The sequence below is a fragment of the Hydra vulgaris genome, chromosome 10 (genome assembly GCF_038396675.1).
Source record: "Hydra vulgaris chromosome 10, alternate assembly HydraT2T_AEP".
In the NCBI taxonomy this organism is placed as follows: Eukaryota; Metazoa; Cnidaria; class Hydrozoa; order Anthoathecata; family Hydridae; genus Hydra; species Hydra vulgaris.
The window spans coordinates 35,588,219-35,610,000 of NC_088929.1; the positions used below are offsets into that span (position 1 = coordinate 35,588,219).

The window sequence follows — 21,782 nt, forward strand, 5'->3', positions numbered from 1 at the left end:
GCAAAAATTTTAATATTAATACGATCAAAAGTATTTTCGTAAGCAAAACAATGACACAAATCAATCAAAGTTTGAAATGACATATTTTTAGATTTTTCTTTTAATTGTTGTAAAACGTCTTTCCATGCTAGAATATTTTGCTCTTCTTGATCTTCAAAAAGAAGTTGTAAAATATTTTCTTCTAAATATAAATCAGTAGCATTTTTTTACAACACTTTTATATTCCATTCTTCGATGGTGCTCACATTCCATTGACGAATTAACAAAGAGACGAGAAACGCAGAATAAAAACATAACCCTGGTTCAAACAAAATACTATAATCTAAAAACATTTTCTTTTTTTGTTGATAAGACAGAATAGTATAAGATATACTTTTTATTGTTTTTTCCCATTGTGTTATAGAATGAGGTCTATACCATTCACCAAACCATTCGTCTATTTCTTTCCTCTTTTGTTGTTTTTTTTCGTAATATGTTTTATCGCGTTTCTTTTGGTTACTTTTCCTTCGTTGATTTAGTATATTTTTTATTTTTTTCATAATAGCTTTTGTTGTGTTTTTTCTTTTTTTTAATTTGTTCATCTGTCATGAGCATTTTTCTTTTAAACCAGACAAGTTAAAATTTCGTAATTTCATCATGGATCTTTATGTTAAATTGGATAAAGTTTTAATTTTAATATTACATATTCGTATTATCTTCCATCCGCTATCGTTTTCTAAAACATTAAAAACAGCTAGCACATTGGCATCTTGAATAAAACGTAAATTTGTTGGTCCTTCTAAAGGTTTAATAAAATAAACAGGTGAATTGTAACAACGTTTCATTATTTTACAATAACCATTTTCAATAGACTTGCAACACAAAGTAACAATATTATAACCCAATAAGAAATTTTGAAACAAGTCACCAAAAAGATTACTGTTTTTCATTTGTGTTTCAAATCCTTCCATTGTTTTTTGTTCAACATGATAAACAATTTCATCAGGACTTTGAGTTTCAGAATAAAGTTGTGATTCTTCTACAATATCTTCATCTTTATAATCATCTTTAATGTAAAAACAAAGTTCCGTGTATATAATGTTATTACTAAAACGAGTTTCCTCAGTTTGATATTCAAATTTCATTTTTTTTTTAATAATCTAAAAAAAAATTTACTTGTATTTTTTATAAAATTCCAAAACATCAGAATCAACAGTAATACTTTTAAATAGTGTTCGTAAATCAAATTTATTATTAATAATTATAAATATATCGTTAATATTACAAACTTGTGATAAAGAAACATAATAAAGACTATTAATAAAAGCCTTAGAATTAAATTGAACAACGGCTTTATTCATGGTGTTTCCTTGAGCTTTATGAACAGTAAAAGAAAATGCTAATTTTAAAGGCAAACCAAATCTTGAGCCTATGACAGCATGAGAGCAATTTAAAATTTCTTCTTTGACACATTCAATTTTGACTTCTTTTTTATTCATCATCACCCAAACTGCATTATTTTCTAATAAAATAACGGTGCCAATAGTACCATTGCACAAACCTTCTTCCACATTAATATTTCTTACAAGCACCACAATAGCACCTATTTTAAGATAAACAGCCGCTGGAATTTGAAACGTGCATGGAATATTTCGATTTTTAAGAACATCTTTAGCATAAAACCAATACCCTTCTTGTTTGATGGTCTCCATTTTTTGATTGTTATAAACATCCACTTCGATGTTTCTAAAAAATAATCTTGTATATTTAGAGTTTAAATTTTCATCTTTTTCAAAACAACGCGTCATAAAATAATTAATAGTTTTGTCTAAAACTTGACTATAACGTATTTCATTTAAAGCTCCAAAAAATTGTTCATCGTCTTTTTGTTTAAAGCATTGAGTTAAAACCAACACTTCTGTCATGTAGTGTTGCCATATTTGTGATTTAAAAACAAATTGCCCTGTAACAGGTGGCAACTGAAAAAAATCACCACAAGCAATCACTTGAACACCACCAAATAATTCATCGTAACATTGTCTAATTTCACAAGCTATTGAATGTAATAAATCAAATGTTGAAGCGTTAATCAATGAAATTTCATCAATAGTTAAAACATCAGTTTCCAACCATGTTTTTTTAATGTCTGGATGCATATGACGTTTATAATAATCAACACTTTTAACAACAGTTTCTATACCAGCAAAAGCATGTATTGTGACACCATTGATTAAATAAGCTGCTTTTCCTGTACTCGCAGTAATATGTATTGTTTTATAAATTTGTTCACTTTGAGCAATTTGGTTGACAATATAACTTTTACCACATCCAGCGCCACCAGTAATAAAAAAATTCTTTCCTTCATCAAGCCATTGAATTGCTTTTTGTTGTTGCAAAGATAACATTTTTTTATTATTTACTGAAAAAAAACGTTTTTTATTTAGAATAAAAGTACATATAAAAAAGGACATATAAAAAAAATAAATTTAAAATTTTTGTTCGTATTTAAAAAATTTATTTTGAATACAAATATATTTTAGCGTATTTTATAAAAAACATCATATAAATAATGTTCTGTTCAACAACTCGTTCCACTTTACAAAATAAATCAACTGGTTCATCTAACAAAATATTCGCAAGTATCATTTCGTTTGCAGGCAATAGGTTTTGTTTAATTAACAACTCCAACATTTTTTTATTATGTTTTTCTCTTAATTTATTCATCTAAAAAAAATCAATATTCAGAATTATAACATTTTTCACAATATATAAACAAACAACTCTCTCCATCAGAATATCTATATTCATCACACTCTTCACATTCGTTTAAATAATGTTTACAATTTTCAATTTCTTCACATTCTTCTTTTACATGATAAAACATCTTCTTTACATTTTAATTTAAAAAAATCATAAAAATATTCAAAATTTAAATTTGAATAAACATGATAATGTATTTTAATATATTGAAAGAGCATCAAAATCAATATATGAGGTATTCTTTTAATTTCTTCATTGAAAAATTTATTCCACTTGGAATAGCAATCCCATCGACAATCACGAAATAAAATTTGTTTTGAAGTAATCGCATGCATTCGAATATCTTCCAAAGTAGCTGGGTGAGCTTGATTGAATTGGTATATTTTTTCCATCAAAAAATCCAAATCATTTTCTGTTAGTTGCATTTTTTATTATGTAATCTAAAAAAAATACAAAAAAATGTATACAAAATTTTAAACAAAATTATAAAAATAAATTTACATGTTTATATTTAAAAAAAAGCCTTTAGTTTTTTGTTGCTTTAAGAAAAATACAAAAAATACAATATAAAAATTTAATATAATAAGATTATTCATTCATATATAAAAAATGTTTATATATTCTATCATTGTCAATTTTTTCTGTAGACAAAATTTCCAATGCTATTTCTTTACATTTTGCACACATATCGTTTTCATTGCAAAAAGCTAAACAATCAAGTCTTTTCTTCGTTATTTCTGTTGATTGCATTATTTTTGAAGGCAACATTAAATTATTTTCCATTTTTTATTATGAAATCTAAAAAAAAAAAATACATTTTTAAAAATACAAAAATTTACAGTTTATTTTTTTATTATTTGATATTTCTTCACCAGATCATTGACAATTATAAATTTTTGAGTTGTTCATATTTTTCTCCACAACTAACACACGGTTCACCTCTACATTTTGTACAAGATTCCATAGAAAACACAATTTTTTTATTTCTCCAGTTTCATCAAATTCTACAACATAATCTATTAATTCGTCCAAATTAATATCGTCATCAAGATCAGGATCGATTGTTTCCATATATAAATTGTAATCTGCCATTTTTATTATGTAATCTAAAAAAAATACAAAAAATATATATACAAATTTTAAACAAAATTCAATATAAAAAATACAAAAAAATGTATACAAAGTTTAAACAATAATTCAATATAAACAAAATTCAATATAACAAATTCAATATAAATTTAAAGAAAATTCAATATCATAAATTCAAAATAAAAAATACAAAAAATGTATACAAAGTTCAATATAAAAAATTCAATATAAAAATATAATTATTCACCCATATAATATAAAGTTTGTTTATATTTTCTTTCAGATTCGTAATTTTCCGAACGTAAAATTTTCAAACTGATCTTTTGACACTTTGTACACATATCATTCCGTTCGCAAGGACACGAAGCTAAATTGTTAATTCCATCTTTATGGTATGAAAAAGTCTTTTTTAATAACACTTCTGCTAATCCCACTTTCGTGAAGCTAACATTATATTATTTTCCATTTTTTAATTATGTAATCTAAAAAATACATAAAAATGTATACAAAGTTTAAACAAAACAATATAAAGAATCTTTATATTTTGTTTCCGAACATAAAATTTCCGATCTGATCTCTCGACATTTTGTACACATATCATTCGGTTCGCAAGGACACAAAGCCAAATAGTTAATTCCATCTTCGTAATATAAAAATGTCTTTTTCAAGTCTTCATAATATGAAAATTTCTTTTTCAAGAATACTTCAGCCAATCCTAATTTTTTCGAAGCCAACATTATATTATTTTCCATTTTTTTAATTATGTAATCTAAAAAAAAATACATTTTTTTAAAAAATTCTACCAAAATCATAATAACCAAAAATGTTTCTTAATTCAACATAAATGTGACAAGCGTTTAAATTACAAAATACAGATTGAGGTAAACATTCACATTGAGCTATTTTACATAAAGCATCATAAACAAAATCACGTTTTTTACAAATCACTTTGAGTAATGTTATTGTAATCCCAATTTTTTTTGATACTTTTTCACACATTTCGAAATCCTTTTCACTTAACCACCAACCTTGAAATAACAAACGACCAAAACTTTCTAATAAAAGTTCTTTTTCCTTTTTAAAAATTTTTTCTTCTGAATATTTGATTATTTTTTTAGGTTTAATTTTTCGCACTTGTTTTACAAATTCATCAAATTCTTCTTGAGTCATTTCTTCTTAAAACAATTCTTTAAGATGATAATCTTCAAAACAACCACTTTCATTCTTAAAAAAATCTTTAGCATTCAAATTAGTGAGTCTTGTAAAATCTGGAAGAACATTGCTGTAACGAAAAACGTTGTTGTCAGGATCAATATCTTCAATAAGACCAAAGCTTCCATCTTTATTTTTAACAATTTCAAATTCACAAACCACAACCATTTTTTTATTATGTAACCTAAAAATTACAAAAAAATAATTACAAAAAATAATTACAAAAGATTTATAATTAAGTATAATTTTCAAACATTTTGAGCACAGTTTTTTTAATATTTTCTTCACGAATATAATGTTTCACAAAATCATATATTGTTTTGCAAGAACCACAAGGACTAAAGCCAGTACAAGTTTCTTTTGAACAAGATTCTGTTTGATCCAATAACCTCCTTATCGTTTGAGTTTGATCATGAATAACAGCTGTTGATAATAAAAGTTGAGTGATGAGATGTTCAACATGAAATTTAAAGTTTGACATTTTTTATTATGTAATCTAAAAAAATACAATAAAAAAATATAATAAAATACAATAAAAAATTTAAGATTTGGCATCAAGTAGTTTTTGAACATTATTCATTAATGTTTTAAGTTCTGATAACACTTCCGTTATATCTTTAAAACGCTTTTTACATTCTAAACATGAGTTTTTTTCACATTCACAAAGTTCTAAATAATCAAGAGCTGAAACTTCTTTGTAATTTTTTGAAAGTTCTTCTGAAAATTCTTCTTCAAAAAGTTCTTCTTTTGTATCTGTTTCATTTTCCATTTTTTATTATGTAATCTAAAAAAATACAATAAAAATTATAAAAAAATTACAATAAAAAATAACTAAAAATTATTTTATTTATGAAAAATTTTCTTTGGACATTTAACGTGTAAACAAATTTAGTCTTTCGGCAATGTGGACACAATTCAAAGTATTGACATAATGTTGGTGCAGCTGAACTATTTGTTGTTTGTAGTATTAATTTTACCTTTTTTTTTATTATGTAATCTAAAGAAAAAAAAATTAATCAAAAAAGGTACTCAAATATTCCATTGTTTTTAAAAATGAACGTTGTAATTCTTCTCAAATATGTATTGTTTTTTCAGTCTTGTTGACAAAAGAAAAATGATTCATTATGTCTTTGCGAAATTCAGGGACATTTTTTTCAATATACTCAAACATAGCCACATCTCTTTCTTTTTGTTTTTTTTTATCTTCTTCTTCTTCTGTTTTATGCCATTCAATATTTTTTTGATTTGTCGTAAATAATATGTACATGGCTTGCATATACAGTTGCAAAGTTCTTAATCTGTTTATAAAACCATCTTTTTCAGCATCTTTTCGTATTAATTTGTTCAATTCATCTAGTGCTTCATTTAACATGTTGTCGTGAAAATTTTTAGAAAAATCTTTAAAATCTTCACCATATTTAACAAAACATTTTACTATTTTTATTCACCAGCAATATCTGCATTAAGTTTATCCAACTTTCTGTATTTATGAGAGATGTATTTTCCACATTTATAATCTCGAAAGAAATCCATATTTTTATTAGTTTACCTAAAAAAAAAAAAGTTTTTAAAGTACAAAAAAAAATTTAAAAAAAATAGGTTACTCGATAAAAATATTTACAAGAGTAATCATAAAACAATTTCTTCGTGCTTTGAAATATAATGAAAATTTTTCATGTATACGTTTAATTTCATATAAGAGAACATAGCTTCATCTCTTCTTGCAAATTCTTCCTTTTCTTTTGTTACAATAAATTCGTCTTCTTCAATTGCAGCATTGCAAATGACAATCATGAAATTGATCAACTCTATTAAAAAATGACGTATATTGAGATAATTTTTGATTTGCTCGTTATTTTTATTTATAATTTCTGTTATTTTTTCAAGTTCCCCCACTATTCCATCTTGATGATCATCATTGGTTAAAAATTCTATAACGATAACAAAATGAAAGTAAAAAATAGGTGATAATTCTTCCAAAAACTTCCACAATTTATGTTCAGAATGATGTAGTTTGTAATATTTGGTAATCCACTCGATGCGATCATCAGACCATTTTTCATTATCCATGTTTTTCTTATTAGTTAATCTAAAAAAAATTATACAGTTAAATGATTAAATGATATACTAAATTTTGATTACATTCATTATAATTATTAATAAAAGTTATTAATTATGAAAAAGTGTTTTCGATAAATTTTACATCTGTTAAATATTTTTCTACACTATGATCCTCATCTATTATATCAAACGATGATATCATGTTTTTTGTAATTTGACAATATTGATAAATATTGTCAAAAACAACCAAATATGAACTTAATGAAATAGTTAGACGAATAGTTCCAAATGTTCGATAAAATTTCATTTTCATTCAAATCATATTATCAAGTGCTTCACTAAATAAAATAGTTTGACAGTCTTCTACAAACGCAACTATAATTTGTAAACGAGTATGTTGTTCGGAATCTAATTTTTTAATGTCATCCCAAGCGCTCCAAAGAACTTATTCTTTATCTTCTCTCATTTTTTTAATTAGTTATCTAAAAAAATAAAAAAATTATACAGATAAATGTTTAAATTCATAATTTAAATCGTGATTACATTCAATATATTTGTAACTAAAAGTTAAAAATTCTGAAAAAATTTCTGCAATGGTTTTTAAACTCGATATATAATTATAAATACAACTATTCTTTTCCATTTCGTTCATATCCTCAATCACAATATCTTCTATATTTTCCATGAGTAATTTTTCTCCATCACCACAATCAAGTTTAATTTTAGAAAAAATATCCAAATAGCAATCTAGTTTATTTAAAGACATGACTTGAATTGACTGCATGAAAGAACTTTTCATATCATTAATATCTTTCATTACATGAGTAAATGAATCCATATGACGGTTGCCAACAAAACCCATTATGTTTGATAAACGTCCATATTGTTCTTCATCATGTTGTAAAATAGTATCCCAAGCAAAGATTGTAGGCCAATCCATTTTTTTATTAGTTTTTCTAAAAAAAATTTACAAAAAACATTTAAAAAATGACTTAATTTTACATTTGATATACAAATTCTTTTCAATTAAATAATCGTTAATGTCTGCTGTTTTTATAAAATTACAATATCCATATCCAACATTTTCTTGATCTTTGACTGGACGTTAAAAAGACACATTATTTTCAGTCGAAAAACTTTTTTTTATTTGTTTACCGTGAGGACCACATATTTTAAAAGTAATAATACAATTGGTAAAGGCCATTTTAATACTGCATCATAAGGTGTAGATCGCATCATTATATATAAACCAATTTCTTCTTCTTCATGTTTATCGCATTTCGTATGGGTAGTCAATTTCATTAAAAATTGATAATTTTTATAATAAAAAGGAACACTATAATAAGCCTTGCTTTCATCTTTTAACTGCTCTTTAAAATTTTCAAAAATCCATATTTTGCTGCCATAACCATTATTATGATGCATTTCTTCCAACATGGATAGACGAAAATCTAAATTTTTTATTTTGTCAACACATAATCCATTGAATAAAAAATTCGGATTGTCGGTAAAAATAAATGAAGCCATAATTTTTACTAATCTAAAAAAATAAAAAAAAATTTACAAAATATAACAAAAAATATTTTACAAAAAAATTTTATTTTCCAGTGGAACCAAAACCACCCTTTCTTTCTACGTCTTTAATCATTGTCATTTTTACTCCACGACAACAACACCCATCAAATTCCATTACATTTTTTTCAGCTTTAAACATTTTCACAAACCCCATTTGAGCAATAGCATCTCCACGTTTAATCACATAATTTTCTTCAGAATGATTCATCAATAAGACTTAAATTTCCTCTTTATAATAGGCGTCTATTATTCCTGGAGCATTCAACACTACCACACCATATTTGTATATTATAAGCTATACCTGATTTTGAATATATCTGTCCTGCTAAATTTGAATCCATTTCATTGATATACACTCCAGTACTTATTAAAACACGTTGAAGTGGTTGAAGTATAACATCCTTTGAGCTTCTCAAATCAAAACAAGCACTCTCTTTTGTTTCATGAAAAGACCATTCATGAATATCTGTAATTTCGAGTGATTTAAACTCTTTATTTTCCATTTTATCTATCTCGCTGTCTTGTCCAGAAGATGATTTGAACAAGTTTTTTTTTCACTCTTTTTATATAAAATAGTAGTCATAACAACATTTTCTCTTTCATTAAAACAGAATTAAAAGTATAAAGTACAAAGTTTAAAGTACATCGCACCACATTGAACTTTAGACTCTTGATTAAGGATTAACATTTTTTTAAAAACTTGTTTAGTACTTGTTTTTTTTTATCTCTCTTTTCAACTCAAACAGTATAAAAAGAGTTCATTTTCATTTAAAAGTTCATTCACAACACAACGAACAACAAAAAATGGCAGAGTTTGAAACTGTTTATTGCAATGATAATACCTATGTTAAATTTGCAGATCTAGCAGCTTCTACTTTGTGGCTAATTGAATTTAAAGAAGAAAAAAATGTGAAATAAAAACAATATTCTACTGTCCCTCTTAAACCGTTGGCACAATTTAATTACTTCAAAAAAGAATTGATTTAAAAACCAAAAATGAAGGGTGTGAAATCTTATTACCATGGAGATATAGAGAAAAGTGCGATCTCAACAAAACAAATTATTTGTTTAGATCAGAGCTGAAATTAACAAAAGACGACAACACATTTAAATTGCCCAAAGGTGAAGTAACTAATAATGTGGTCATATCAAAATGACCAAAAAGTGTTGCAAACTTTAATGGCGAGTATGCAAGAAGCTCAAAACAAAGCCTATATGACAGTGGCTTACCCTAAAACTCGCATAATAAAAACCGTTGAGTTTAACAATTTTGATATACGATTAGCAAAAGAAGAAGACGAAATTCATGCTACAGAATACGCAAGACAGATGGCTATAGAACCGTCTTTTCACAATTCGTTAATTAAAAATGGTGTTTCACGAAATTTGAATCAAAATTTGAAAAGAGTTTGTGTCGAGCTTGCTGAAATCGAAACAAAAAAAACTAAAGTCGAACCAGAAGTACCAGAAGTACCAGAAGAAAACGAATAATAATTTTTTTTTTTAAGAAAATTTTTGTAATTTTTGAATTAAAAAACCTGTTTTAATATTAAAAAACTTGTTTTTTCTAATCTCTATTTCCCTATATAAAGGGTGAAAAAAAAATAAATGCTAGTTCCTTTGTGAAAGAGAAAATGACTAGCAAACAACTCGACGAAAGTCTCATCAAAGCTGTTCAACTTTTTTATCCAGATAATGAATTACATCCTATGTTGTTTGAATTTCACCATTTAAATAACACGTATGAAGAATGGCAAGACATTATCTTTACGTATTTAAAAAATTTTAACTTGGAATTGAACTTGGAAGAAGAAAAATACAAAGATCTATATTATATCTTTATAGCTAAAGACTATGAAAATAGACTTCATTTGTTTGAAAAACTTTCACGTCGTTATATGAATTTTGCAGAACAATCATCATCATGGAAAACGAGCATGCTAGAAGTATGTCGCATGATAAACGATGATTTTTTAAATGTAACCAAATCAACAGTAGAAAAACAACACGAAGAATTAAAAAAACAACTAGAAGACTTTGTTAAAGTATACAACTTTATTACAAATAAAAAAACATGGAAAAGCAAACTTCGTGGAAAAGCAAAATTAAACCAACTTTAAAGTATTATTTTTTGTTTCCTTATCTATCTAACAAATGGGAGTATGATAACTTGAAGAAAATTGTAAACTATTAAATTACGTTTATCCAGCTTGCATGAACCAACCGCCTTGCTTTTCGTTTGACGATAAAGTTTTTCATAATGGTTATTACACCCTATACACACCAGTTCCTATTTAGGAATATTTTATACAAAAAAAAGTACATCAAGAAGGAGATAAAGTGTACATTTACAAAGCCTTTGAACGTTGCAATTTTCACGAAAAAAGTTTGATAGAAATGTTTCCCACTGCTCAATGGTTTTTTTTCTTTAAAAGAAATTTTAACATTTCAAAGATTTTATACAGAAAAGAGGACGAAGTTTATAATTATGAAAACGACAAAATAGTATCGAAACAACCTATTCATACAAACATTCATTACACCAAATATTATGTGACTGCGGAAGAAGGATTATAAACAAGACAATTTTTTTTAAATTTTTTTTTTCCATTTCAAAAAGTTGATATACAAGTTTATTAATACGAAATATATTGTCAAAGCATTCACAAGTGTCTTTTTTTAATATGTAAATACATTTAATGTTATCTTTTATAAATTTAATAAAACTAAAGAATTTATGATCGTAAAACTCTGTGTATTGTTGAACGTCACCATTTTTTGTAAATCCGTTGACAAAATCTTCCAAATACAATGAAAACATCAATGTTTCATATCTAGGACAGTGATGTAAACAATTTGTTTTATCTTTATCATTTGAAAAATGTTCCAAGCATTCATCTTCGTTGTTGACATAATGAGGCAAGAGAGAAAGTTTTGGAAAGAACAACTGATTTATATCGAACGAGACTATTTTAACTTCATTTATCGCGTTTAAGACATCTTTTTCCATACAACCACCTTTATAAAATACAAAGTTTCGTTCGTATTTCGAAAATTTTTCTTTTAAATAATTGATCACAGATGCACAAAATATAATTTCGCTTGTATATTTAAAGCTAGAATAATATTCTAAACCGTGTATATTATTTCGACAATAAAAAAATGCTTTTCTGTATTTTTCATCTAATTTGTTAAAATTAACACACGGAATAACTTAAGTGTGAAAAAAATTTTTATCACTGATGGATCGCAAACATAATTCTCTGTTACAATTTTTTCCCCATTGATGATGATCAGTGTTGGTAATAAATTCCAAATCTAACAACCACAACTAGAAAAATAAATGCTTTTTTATTAAAAAAAGAAGCGTATTCTTTTAATAAAATGAATAAAAAAGTATAAAAAATCAAATTTTTTAAAAATATTTTTTTCACATTTTTTAATTAAAAAATGAATCGCGTTGATAGCATCATTAAAAAAATTCACAACGATTGCGCAGTGTGCGCGCTAGATGAAGTATCTAAAAGATATAAACATTACGAACACAAGTCTGGAAATTCTTCACCTTCATCTGATTACGTAGAAGAAGAACATTTTACAGATAAAAATTAATTTGAATTTCTACAAAATGTACTCAAATCTAAAAGGATAACATTAAATTCTTACAGTATTGAAAAATGTTTTAAAAACAGAATTTAATAATTTACTCAAAAATCCTCAACTTTGTCCTATTCATCTCAACTACTTTGATGATTTGAAAGAAGCATATGGTGAACATTATGTAATAGAACTCTATAAAACCAAGCTCACTCTTTCGCTGCTAGAAAGAAAAATCAAACCACCAATGATTCTAACAGAAGGCGATCAAACTGACGGTTTTGTGGACACGTTTACTTCAAAAGTAATACCTACCGTTTCTTCTTTGATAGAAAAACTAGATGGCGCTTTAAAAAAGAAGTCTGTTAAAAGAAACATTGAAGGAATTATAAAGGAAGAAACCGGTGATAAAAAACTTTATTTGTTAATATATTACACGCTGTTGTAACACTATTTATTGCGAGTTTTTTTAATTTAGAAAAAGAAGAATAAAAAAAAATGGCTACTGATGATTCTTTGTCTCGTTTTTTTAAAAATTCAGAATTTAAAAATTATTTTATAGGAATATATGCTTTTGACGAACTAAGTCAAACAAAAACACATATTCATATTATTCAACAAATGAAAAAAAATGGCTCCTTTATCATTTACAACAATGAAACTACAAAAGAAGCAGGTCAACATTGGAGAGTGTTGATGAAAATAGACAAGGGTCATTTATTTTGTTTTGATAGTTTAGGTGAAGAAAGTGTATTGCAACAAATTCCAAAACATTTAAGATTTAATAAATATTTGTTTGAAGCAGTAGAAGAAGTCAATAGCAATATACAAATCAACACGATTAACATTAACTACAACGAAATTGAAATTAATTCTTATATACGATAATCCAATAATTTTCCTACAGAATGGACAGCAGAAAATCGTGAATTTTATTGGTTTACCAAATTTATTTTAAAATATAGCGAAATCACTGGCAATCAAAATGTATTTTTTTCATACAATAAATTTCCTTTTCAATGGAATGATAGTAGTTTATGTGGAGCATTTGCCGCCTATTTTGTAGCTCTAGTCTTTCGCAGCGAAAATGTATTATATACAGATCAAATATATTTACCTTCGTTGTGCAGACTGTTAAACCATTATTTTTATGAAGTAACAACGCTTCATGCCTCTTCACTAGTTCAGAAAATCTTTATTCATTTTTTCAGTTTATTAAACACGAACTCTTTCCATACCTTGATAACCATGCTAAACAACTGTTTGAAAAAGACATGCAGTTGCATTTTTATATGAAAAAACAGGAAAATCTGGAATGTGATCTATTGTCTACGAAAACAAAACAAATTCCTTTGCATTATGATATTTATGAAAAACAATTATGATATTTATGAAATGGCCATTTTCCAAATACTGAATATTTGGGTAATTTAGATGTATATTTAGGTCTCAAATTGCTTTTATATGAAGGTGTTGAAAATATATTTCGTCTTACAATCATACGAGAAAAATCAATATCATCTGCAGCCATTTTTGACTTTTTTTTTTTTGTCTTTAAGTTTTTTGACTTTAACTTTTTTTTGACTTGTATTTTTTTTATATCTTTTTTTTTTACAAGATAAAAAAACATAGTTTCACCCTGACACAACCTTACTTAATCTGTCTTTACTTTAACTTAGTAGGCCTACTTACTTATGTTTTTTTCTTACAGTCTTTATATTTTATACGACCGTATTTTTTTCTTACTTACTTACTTAGTCCTTACTTAACTTACTTAATCCTGCCTTAGTCCTTAGCCTGCTTACTCACACACTCGTGCGCTCACTCGTTCTCACACACTCACACATTACTCGGCGAGTATTTCTACCCACCGTGTTTACATATAACTTCCTAGACATTACTCGACGAGTATTTCTACCCACCGTGTTTACATATAACTTTCTTGACATTACTCGACGAGTATTTCTACCCACCGTGTTTACATATAACTTCCTAGACATTACTTGACGAGTATTTCTACCCACCGTGTTTACATATAACTTTCTAGACATTACTCGACGAGTATTTCTACCCACCGTGTTTACATTCAACTTTCTAAACTTTCTACTACCTTCAACGAGAGTCGAACCCACAACGGTCTAATGACATGGCGTTTAAAACATAGTGCGGCGAGCGAATGCACATGCTACGTCGACGTGTTGGTTCATAAAGTTTAGAATTTACTTAACATGTTATTTTAACACTTTACGCAGAGTTTTTTTCTTCGCAGAGTTTTTAAAAAGTTGTTTACTCCATATTTTAATCTTTTTAATCTTGTTTATAAAAGCAATATTAAAAGTTTCTAAATTTAGCTAGCATGACACAGCATTTTCTTTTCATTGCATAAAGTTGCATCACTTTAGCTTTTATTTTGCGTTAATCTGTAGAGATTAAACTTTATACATAAAAAGCGTCTTTTTTGTTAACAAAATCAAAAATCGCAAAAACATTTACCAAACGCTCAGTTAAAAAAACGAAATACTTTATGGATGATGAAGTTGTTGCGAAAAAAATTAATTTTAAAGAAAACGAGGTGGAAATAAATAGCGACGATGATCCTGACGATGATCCAGAAATAATAGTGATCGAAGATAATGAATTAGGATTTAGTGATGTAAATATTTTCGATGATGTACATGATGAAATTCATTTCTTAATTAACAATCGGACAGACAAATCGTACGTACAAACAAACACAGAGACAAACACAGAAAACGAACCAGCGTTAGAATTTTTAGAAGATTTACAAGATTTATAGGAAATAACACCAACTCAACTCAACGAACCAACACCAACTCAAGAAAACAATATTTTGAAAAAAAAAGGAAGTTATTTAAAAAAAATTTTTTTTTCAATAAAATAAATTTTTTTTAAAACCTTTTTTTATTTTTTATTTAGAAAACAATCAATAATAATAAAAAAATGAGAAGACTCAGGAAATTAAAATACAACATTAATAAAGCATTTCATTTAAAATTATAATTTTTTTTATATAAATATATTATTTTTGTCTATTTTTTCGTCGTATGTTTGCTTCTTTTAATTGATGTTTAATATCGACATAGGATTCGGCAGTATGAACCCAGCGTTTTATTCTTTTACCAACTCTTCCAAGTTTACGATTTGTTTTATTATCTTTATAACGATTATATGTTCTTCGTAAACACGATAATATTCTTTTACAAGTGCTCGGTAAATACTGATTTTCAGTCTGTGTCGATGTTGAACTTTGTTTTGTACTTGTTTGTGTTTGAACTGCTTTTTTTGTTCTAGGAACTGTTGTTTTTGTACGTGCCATATTGACAGTGTTTAATGATCTAGGAGTATATCTTATTTTAGGCATTTTTTTAAAAAAATATTATTTTTATATTTATAACTATATACAAAAAAACAACATGGTATTTTTATATAAAAAACTACTCCTATTTTTTAGTAAATAATGAAATACATAATCTTTAATAAAACTCGATATGAAGTGTTTCACGATGGGTTTTTTAAAAACCATTTTATAATTCAAAATGGAAAAAAAATCCCCTTCACACATGTACAACCTTAAGACACATAATTACACGCGATAGAGAAGTCGATCCCTCGCACTGGGACTACTCTCCTCGTAAGTTAAACTTGTTCCTTTTTTTTTTATTTATAAAAAAATATAAATAATTTTTTAATATTCTCTCTGTCTTTTTTTTTTAGAAAGTCCAGATCCGGAAAATTTATAAATATACACGAACAGTTGGAATAAAATAACTTTGTAAATATTGTATCATTTTTTTTTGTATATAATTTTTTTTAGAGATTTATAAATGTAGGATCATATCGAACCATAAGACGAACAGTTGGAATAAAATAAGTTTGTAAATATTGTATCATTTTTTTTGTATATTTTTTTTAGAGAAAATAAATTTTTTGGTAGTCTTTTTTTTGCGATTATATTAATTTTGTTTATATTTTTTTAAAAATTTTATGATAATTTTTTTTTAATACAATAGAAAAAAATGATCAAACAAATCATTAATATAATCTCAAAAGAATTAAATCAACAATGGAAACCATTGGCAATCAATCTAGGCTTTAAAAGAAACGATATTAAGAAAATCAATCAAGATTACATTAAAAACTTTGACAAAATAAAAAAAATTTTAATTCTTTTTGTATTTCAATATAAAGACAAAAAAAGAGCAATAAATCATATATATGTAATTTTATCATACTGGGAAAAAAACGACAATGATAAAGAACTTTTATATAAAATACAACAATATAAATTATTTATATTGAATTATTTATATTAAATTTTTTATATTTTTTAGCAAAAAATAATGAATTATACACAATTAAAACTAAAAACAGCAGCACATTTACAGTCACGATGGGAAATTTTAGCATGTTATCTTGGTTATGAAAAACGAGAAATTGAATGCATACAATATGATTACCCTAACATTAATGAAAGAATGATGAGACTTTTAAACTTAATTTATCAAAGAAAAGGTACCGAACTCGAAGCAGCATGTGCTTTATATCAAGCTTTATGGGATTGGTCTATTGATGTTATAACATATGAAATTAATACTACACTTTTAGGTCATATAAAAGCGACTATGGAAATTGTAAAAAATTTTATAAGGCAATAATTTTTTGTAATCTTTTTTATTTTTTTAGTAATACACTTTTAAGTTATTTAATAACGACTATTGAAATTGTAAAAAATTTTAAAATTCAATAATTTTTGTAATTTTTTTTATTTTTTAGCAACCTAATATATTAAAATAATGAAACAATATATCAAAAATCAATATGTCAAAAACTGTGAATGGTAAGCCTATTCGCTTTTTTTTCTTTTTTATACATTTTTTATATTTTTATACATTTTTATTTTTTTCTTTTAGTTATGGAGAAAATAATAATGAGGTCACTATATGCTACCACGACTTGTTATTTTCAAAAGAAGAAGAACAAGATTTGGAATAACTAATGGAAATGGAAGAGTTAACAGAGGAAGGTTATGAAAAATATTTAGAACAATTAGTACAAGAAATGGAAGAAGAAGAAACAGATTATATTGAAGAACTAAAACTACAAATGTTAGAAGAAGAAATGGAAAAAGAAATGCAAGAAATAGAAAAAGAAATTCATGAGATCTTTAATGAAATGGATTGGGAACAATATATTTTGGAAGTTATTAATAAAATGGACAATTTACCCGAACTTTTATAATTTTTTTCACCTTTGTGATCATATCACACCATAAGACGAACAGTTGCGATAAAATAAAGATGTTATAAATTTGGAAAAATACGCCTAATATAGTCACTTTCTTCGTAATCGAACCCTTTTTTTCACTGTGATCATATCACACCAGGAGACGAACAGTTGCGATAAAATAAGATTGATCGTTATAATCTGCAACCAAAAAAACTTATTGTGTAATTTTTTTTATTTGTAAATATATCTTTTTTTTTTTTAGACAACTAATTAAAAAAATGAATAATAATGATGATTTTGAAGATATGCTTCCTGGATTTGGAGACGTTTTTGAAGAAAAAGAAAACATGCTAATAGAAAATATAACATTCAACAACATATTTATAGAACCAGATATTGAAGATATTGAAACAAACCTCATTTATATTTTTATTCTTTTATATGTTTTATTGAGTAATTTTATTTATTTATTAATTCTTTTATGTTAAAAAAGACATGTATATTTTTTTTATAGTTTTTATATAAATAAATGTTTTTTTTTCAGCAACTAATAAAAAAAATGGCAGACATCATATATCCTTGCTGTTTTTGTGACAAAGAATTTAGTGCAGAAGAACTTTTACATCATCAAACAGATTGTTCTACAGAACAATACTCCCACAAATGTTTTACATGTAAAAAAAAAGGTACAAGATTTGTTAAACCATGAATGTGATTATAAATTTTTAGATATACAAAAAATATGTTTTTTTTGTAATACCAAAATCGATGATCAAGATTATTATGAACACTCTGTCATCTGCTTTCGATATTATAAAGAACAACAAAATCGTTATTTGAACCAAATTATTCAAGACGAAAAGAAAAATTTAAATTATTTAAATCTTTCTATTAATCAAATCATGAATAAAATGAAGAGTCTTCAAGAAAAAGAAATTAAAAATCTAAAAGAAGAAAATGACAAACTTCATCGAACCCTAGCAGAAATGAACAATGAAATGGCAGAATTAAAAACTCTCTTTTATGACAACATGTTGGTTTTAGCAAATCATTAAGATACAGAACAAGTCAAACAAGAAATAACAAAACTTTATCATATCGTAGAAGAAAATAGCACAGAATTCTTAGCTTTAAAAAAATCCATTCAACAACCTGAAGAAGTAAAGGTAATACAACACATTTTTAAAGACACAGGCTTTTATCAGATGAACCATTTTATACAGAACCAGTTTACACATCAGAAGGTTACCGTTATTGTATAAAAGTTTATACTCGAAGTACCGACATAAACAAACTAGCCATTTACTTTCAATTATTGAGAGGTGATCTGGACGATGCTTTAAAATGGCCTTTCACCAAAAATGTCAATATAACCTTGAGAGATAAAGATCAATTTTTTACTCGTACTACTACCAACAATAATTATCTTCAACTTTTAGACGATAGTTCATTTGATAAAACTACCGCCGAATATAATGTAGCTGTTGGTTATAAGAATTTTATTTCACACGAAGAACTAAAACAATTTATTATTAACAATAATTTATTTATCACGATTACTATTCAATAATATATTTTATGTAAAAAATGTATTTGTTCTATCATTGTTGTTTTTTGTATGTTTTTTTTGTACTTTATCTAACCATTATTTTTTTTCGATTAACTAATAAAAAAATGAATACAAGTGAAGTATTCAGAGAAATCAGTCTGGAACTAACCATTGCCAACGTGAAATCGATCAAATTTATGCTTAAAATACCTTTTGGAATCAAAGAAACTTTAAAAAATGGTTTGGACATTATAGCATACTTTAAAGATAACACTATACAAAGCGAACACGGTCATATTTACGAAACATTAGAAAGCAAGTTAGAATATTTACTTGTATTATGCAAAGCGATTCATCGTAATGATATTGTCACTAAATATAAAAACAAAATTCCTCGACTACCTACCTATGAAGAAAGCGTTGTTAAAAGTTTACCACCTGTGTATTCACCACCGAACGCAGTATATCCAAGTGCAGTCATAGAAGCTAAACAAGAAGAACTATTCTATTTTTATAATCCTGTACCAGAACCAGCTGAAGCAATTGAAAGTGCCCAAGAACCAGAATTCATCTAAAAACTTTTTTTAGGAAAAAATTATAGTTTTTATACTTGTAAAACTATAATTTTTTCCCAAACATTTATTTTTTTATTGTATTAACTCAATTTGTAATTTTTTTTTTTAGACAACTAATTAAAAAAATGGGCAGCAACTGGGGCAATATTGGAGATATACTTCGTAAAGAAGAAGCTTTACTTCGCTACTTTTTACAAAAACTTCATAAACAAATGGCACGAGAAAATAAGTTTATAGAAATAGACAAAGAAACAAAAAAAGCTAGTCGTTATTTAGAAAACATTCATTCTTACATTAAAAACTTTGAACAACAAACACTCATCTGGTTTAGCCCAGAAGATCGTCATTTTTCGTATTACCTTTTTGATTACGACGATATTACATTGGATCGGTTTAACAAATTTACCCTTGAAAATCAATCTCAACTTACCTTGAAAGATTTATGTAAAAGGACTTTGGCATATCGACGAATTCGTTTAGAATTTAAACAGTTGCAAAAGAAAATTGTTTCTTTATTTGATAAAACCAAACTACCACTTACCAAATGGAAAAATAAAAATAATATTAGATTGTTCTTTTACAGCTTTCATTCACTCATTGATTTTGAATTTGATTCCTTTTTGAATTTTAACAATCATCGTTTATTATTTTATCTTCAAAGACGTTATCTTTACAGATTATTTCATTTACTTTTTACAGAAATATCCTATTTTGCTGATCCACGTAAACAGCTGGAAATACATTTAATGTGAAAATTATATCGTTTAATTATGGAATATATAAACTGGTCCCAAGAACAATATTTTTATACTACTGAACCTTGTTTTATTCATTTTAATATTGTTAATCAATTTTTTTAAATTTTTTTTTAGATAACTAATTAAAAAAATGCAAAGAAGCAAACACTTTTATGAATACGACTTTATCCACATTGTTAGTTGGTTTACATCCGAAACAAAAAATAACATAGATCGAGACTTGAAAACGTTAAAAGAATTATGTATAAGAAAATTGGCTATTAGAAGAATTAAAATTGAATTTGAATTATTAAAAGATCAGTTTGGAGATTTATATTTTCGTTATGATGAAAACAGTTCTGATGTTGACTTTTTTTTTATTTGTGAATTTAGTTCTTTAATCGATCATAATTTATTTTATTGGTTACAAAGAAAAATTATATATTCTTTATACGAAATGTTTAGATCGCACTATAATAATCATTATATTAAAAATGTAGAACTTGATTTTTTTCATAATTGTATTAGAAAATACATTCAATGGGCATTAGATCAATATTATTATATTCACGAAAATAATTTTGTACATTATAAAAATAACATTTTATATTTATAGACAAACTAATAAAAATTGAAAACCTATGGATACAGCACCAGAAAACCTAATAAAAAAATAAGAAAACAAATAAAAGGTATATTTTTTTCTGTGTTTTTTCTTTTTTTTTATCATTAAATTATTTATTAATCTTATTTTTTTTTTACAGCCATGTACGCCTACTATTTTACATTACAAAACCATACTTTGCTACATTCGAATTCCGTAAACCAACGCTACTTTTGCATAAAAAAATGTGGCGTATGCCAAAGTTGCCATCTTCAAAAAAAAAATAACTTTTGAATTTTTTTATTTTAGAAAAACATATTATTTATCCCATTTTTTTGTGTTTTTTTATTCCTTATTTTTTTTTCTTTTTTTTATACCACTTAATACTAACATTTTCTTTTTTTAGATATAAATAAAAAAAAAATGAATAATAATGATGAAAACTGGGAGATTGATCTTACTGCTCTTTCGTTTAAATTGAAACCAGCCGATTTGAAATTGAAAAGACCATTAAAGGACTCGCTTTTGAAAAATGTCTAAAATTGGAAATAAAAAACATTGAAAAAAACGAAAAAATACAAGAGACATGCAACACCCCCCCCCCCCCATTCCAAGAAGAATGGATTTGTGACGCACCCCCCTTTAATTTAAATTCCGAATATTATTTTGATTAAATTTATTGTAAATATATTTTTTGTAAATAAATTTTATTTTGTAAATATATTTTTATAAATTTTATTTTTAGCTTACTAATACAATGACTGGAAATTCAAATGATATCATTGAAATAATTATTT

The 21,782-nt window shown here is 25.8% G+C and overlaps 2 protein-coding genes across 2 annotated transcripts; one reads left to right on the plus strand and one right to left on the minus strand.

Moving 5' to 3' along the window:
• Nucleotides 1–644: 644 nt before the first annotated feature.
• Nucleotides 645–3,164, minus strand: LOC136086309 (ATP-dependent DNA helicase PIF1-like). The gene is made up of 4 exons (XM_065808603.1): nucleotides 2,925–3,164; nucleotides 2,758–2,866; nucleotides 1,269–2,398; nucleotides 645–1,139 (listed from the first exon to the last, which is right to left on the minus strand). Exons 1-4 carry the CDS (start codon nucleotides 3,162–3,164, stop codon nucleotides 645–647), a joined length of 1,974 nt encoding a protein of 657 aa, XP_065664675.1.
• A 14,634-nt stretch (nucleotides 3,165–17,798) lies between these two features.
• Nucleotides 17,799–19,090, plus strand: LOC136086310 (TNF receptor-associated factor 5-like). The gene is made up of 4 exons (XM_065808604.1): nucleotides 17,799–17,963; nucleotides 18,065–18,206; nucleotides 18,250–18,553; nucleotides 18,709–19,090. The coding sequence occupies exons 1-4, from the start codon at nucleotides 17,799–17,801 to the stop codon at nucleotides 19,088–19,090; spliced, it is 993 nt and encodes a 330-aa protein (XP_065664676.1).
• The last annotated feature ends 2,692 nt before the right edge of the window (nucleotides 19,091–21,782 follow it).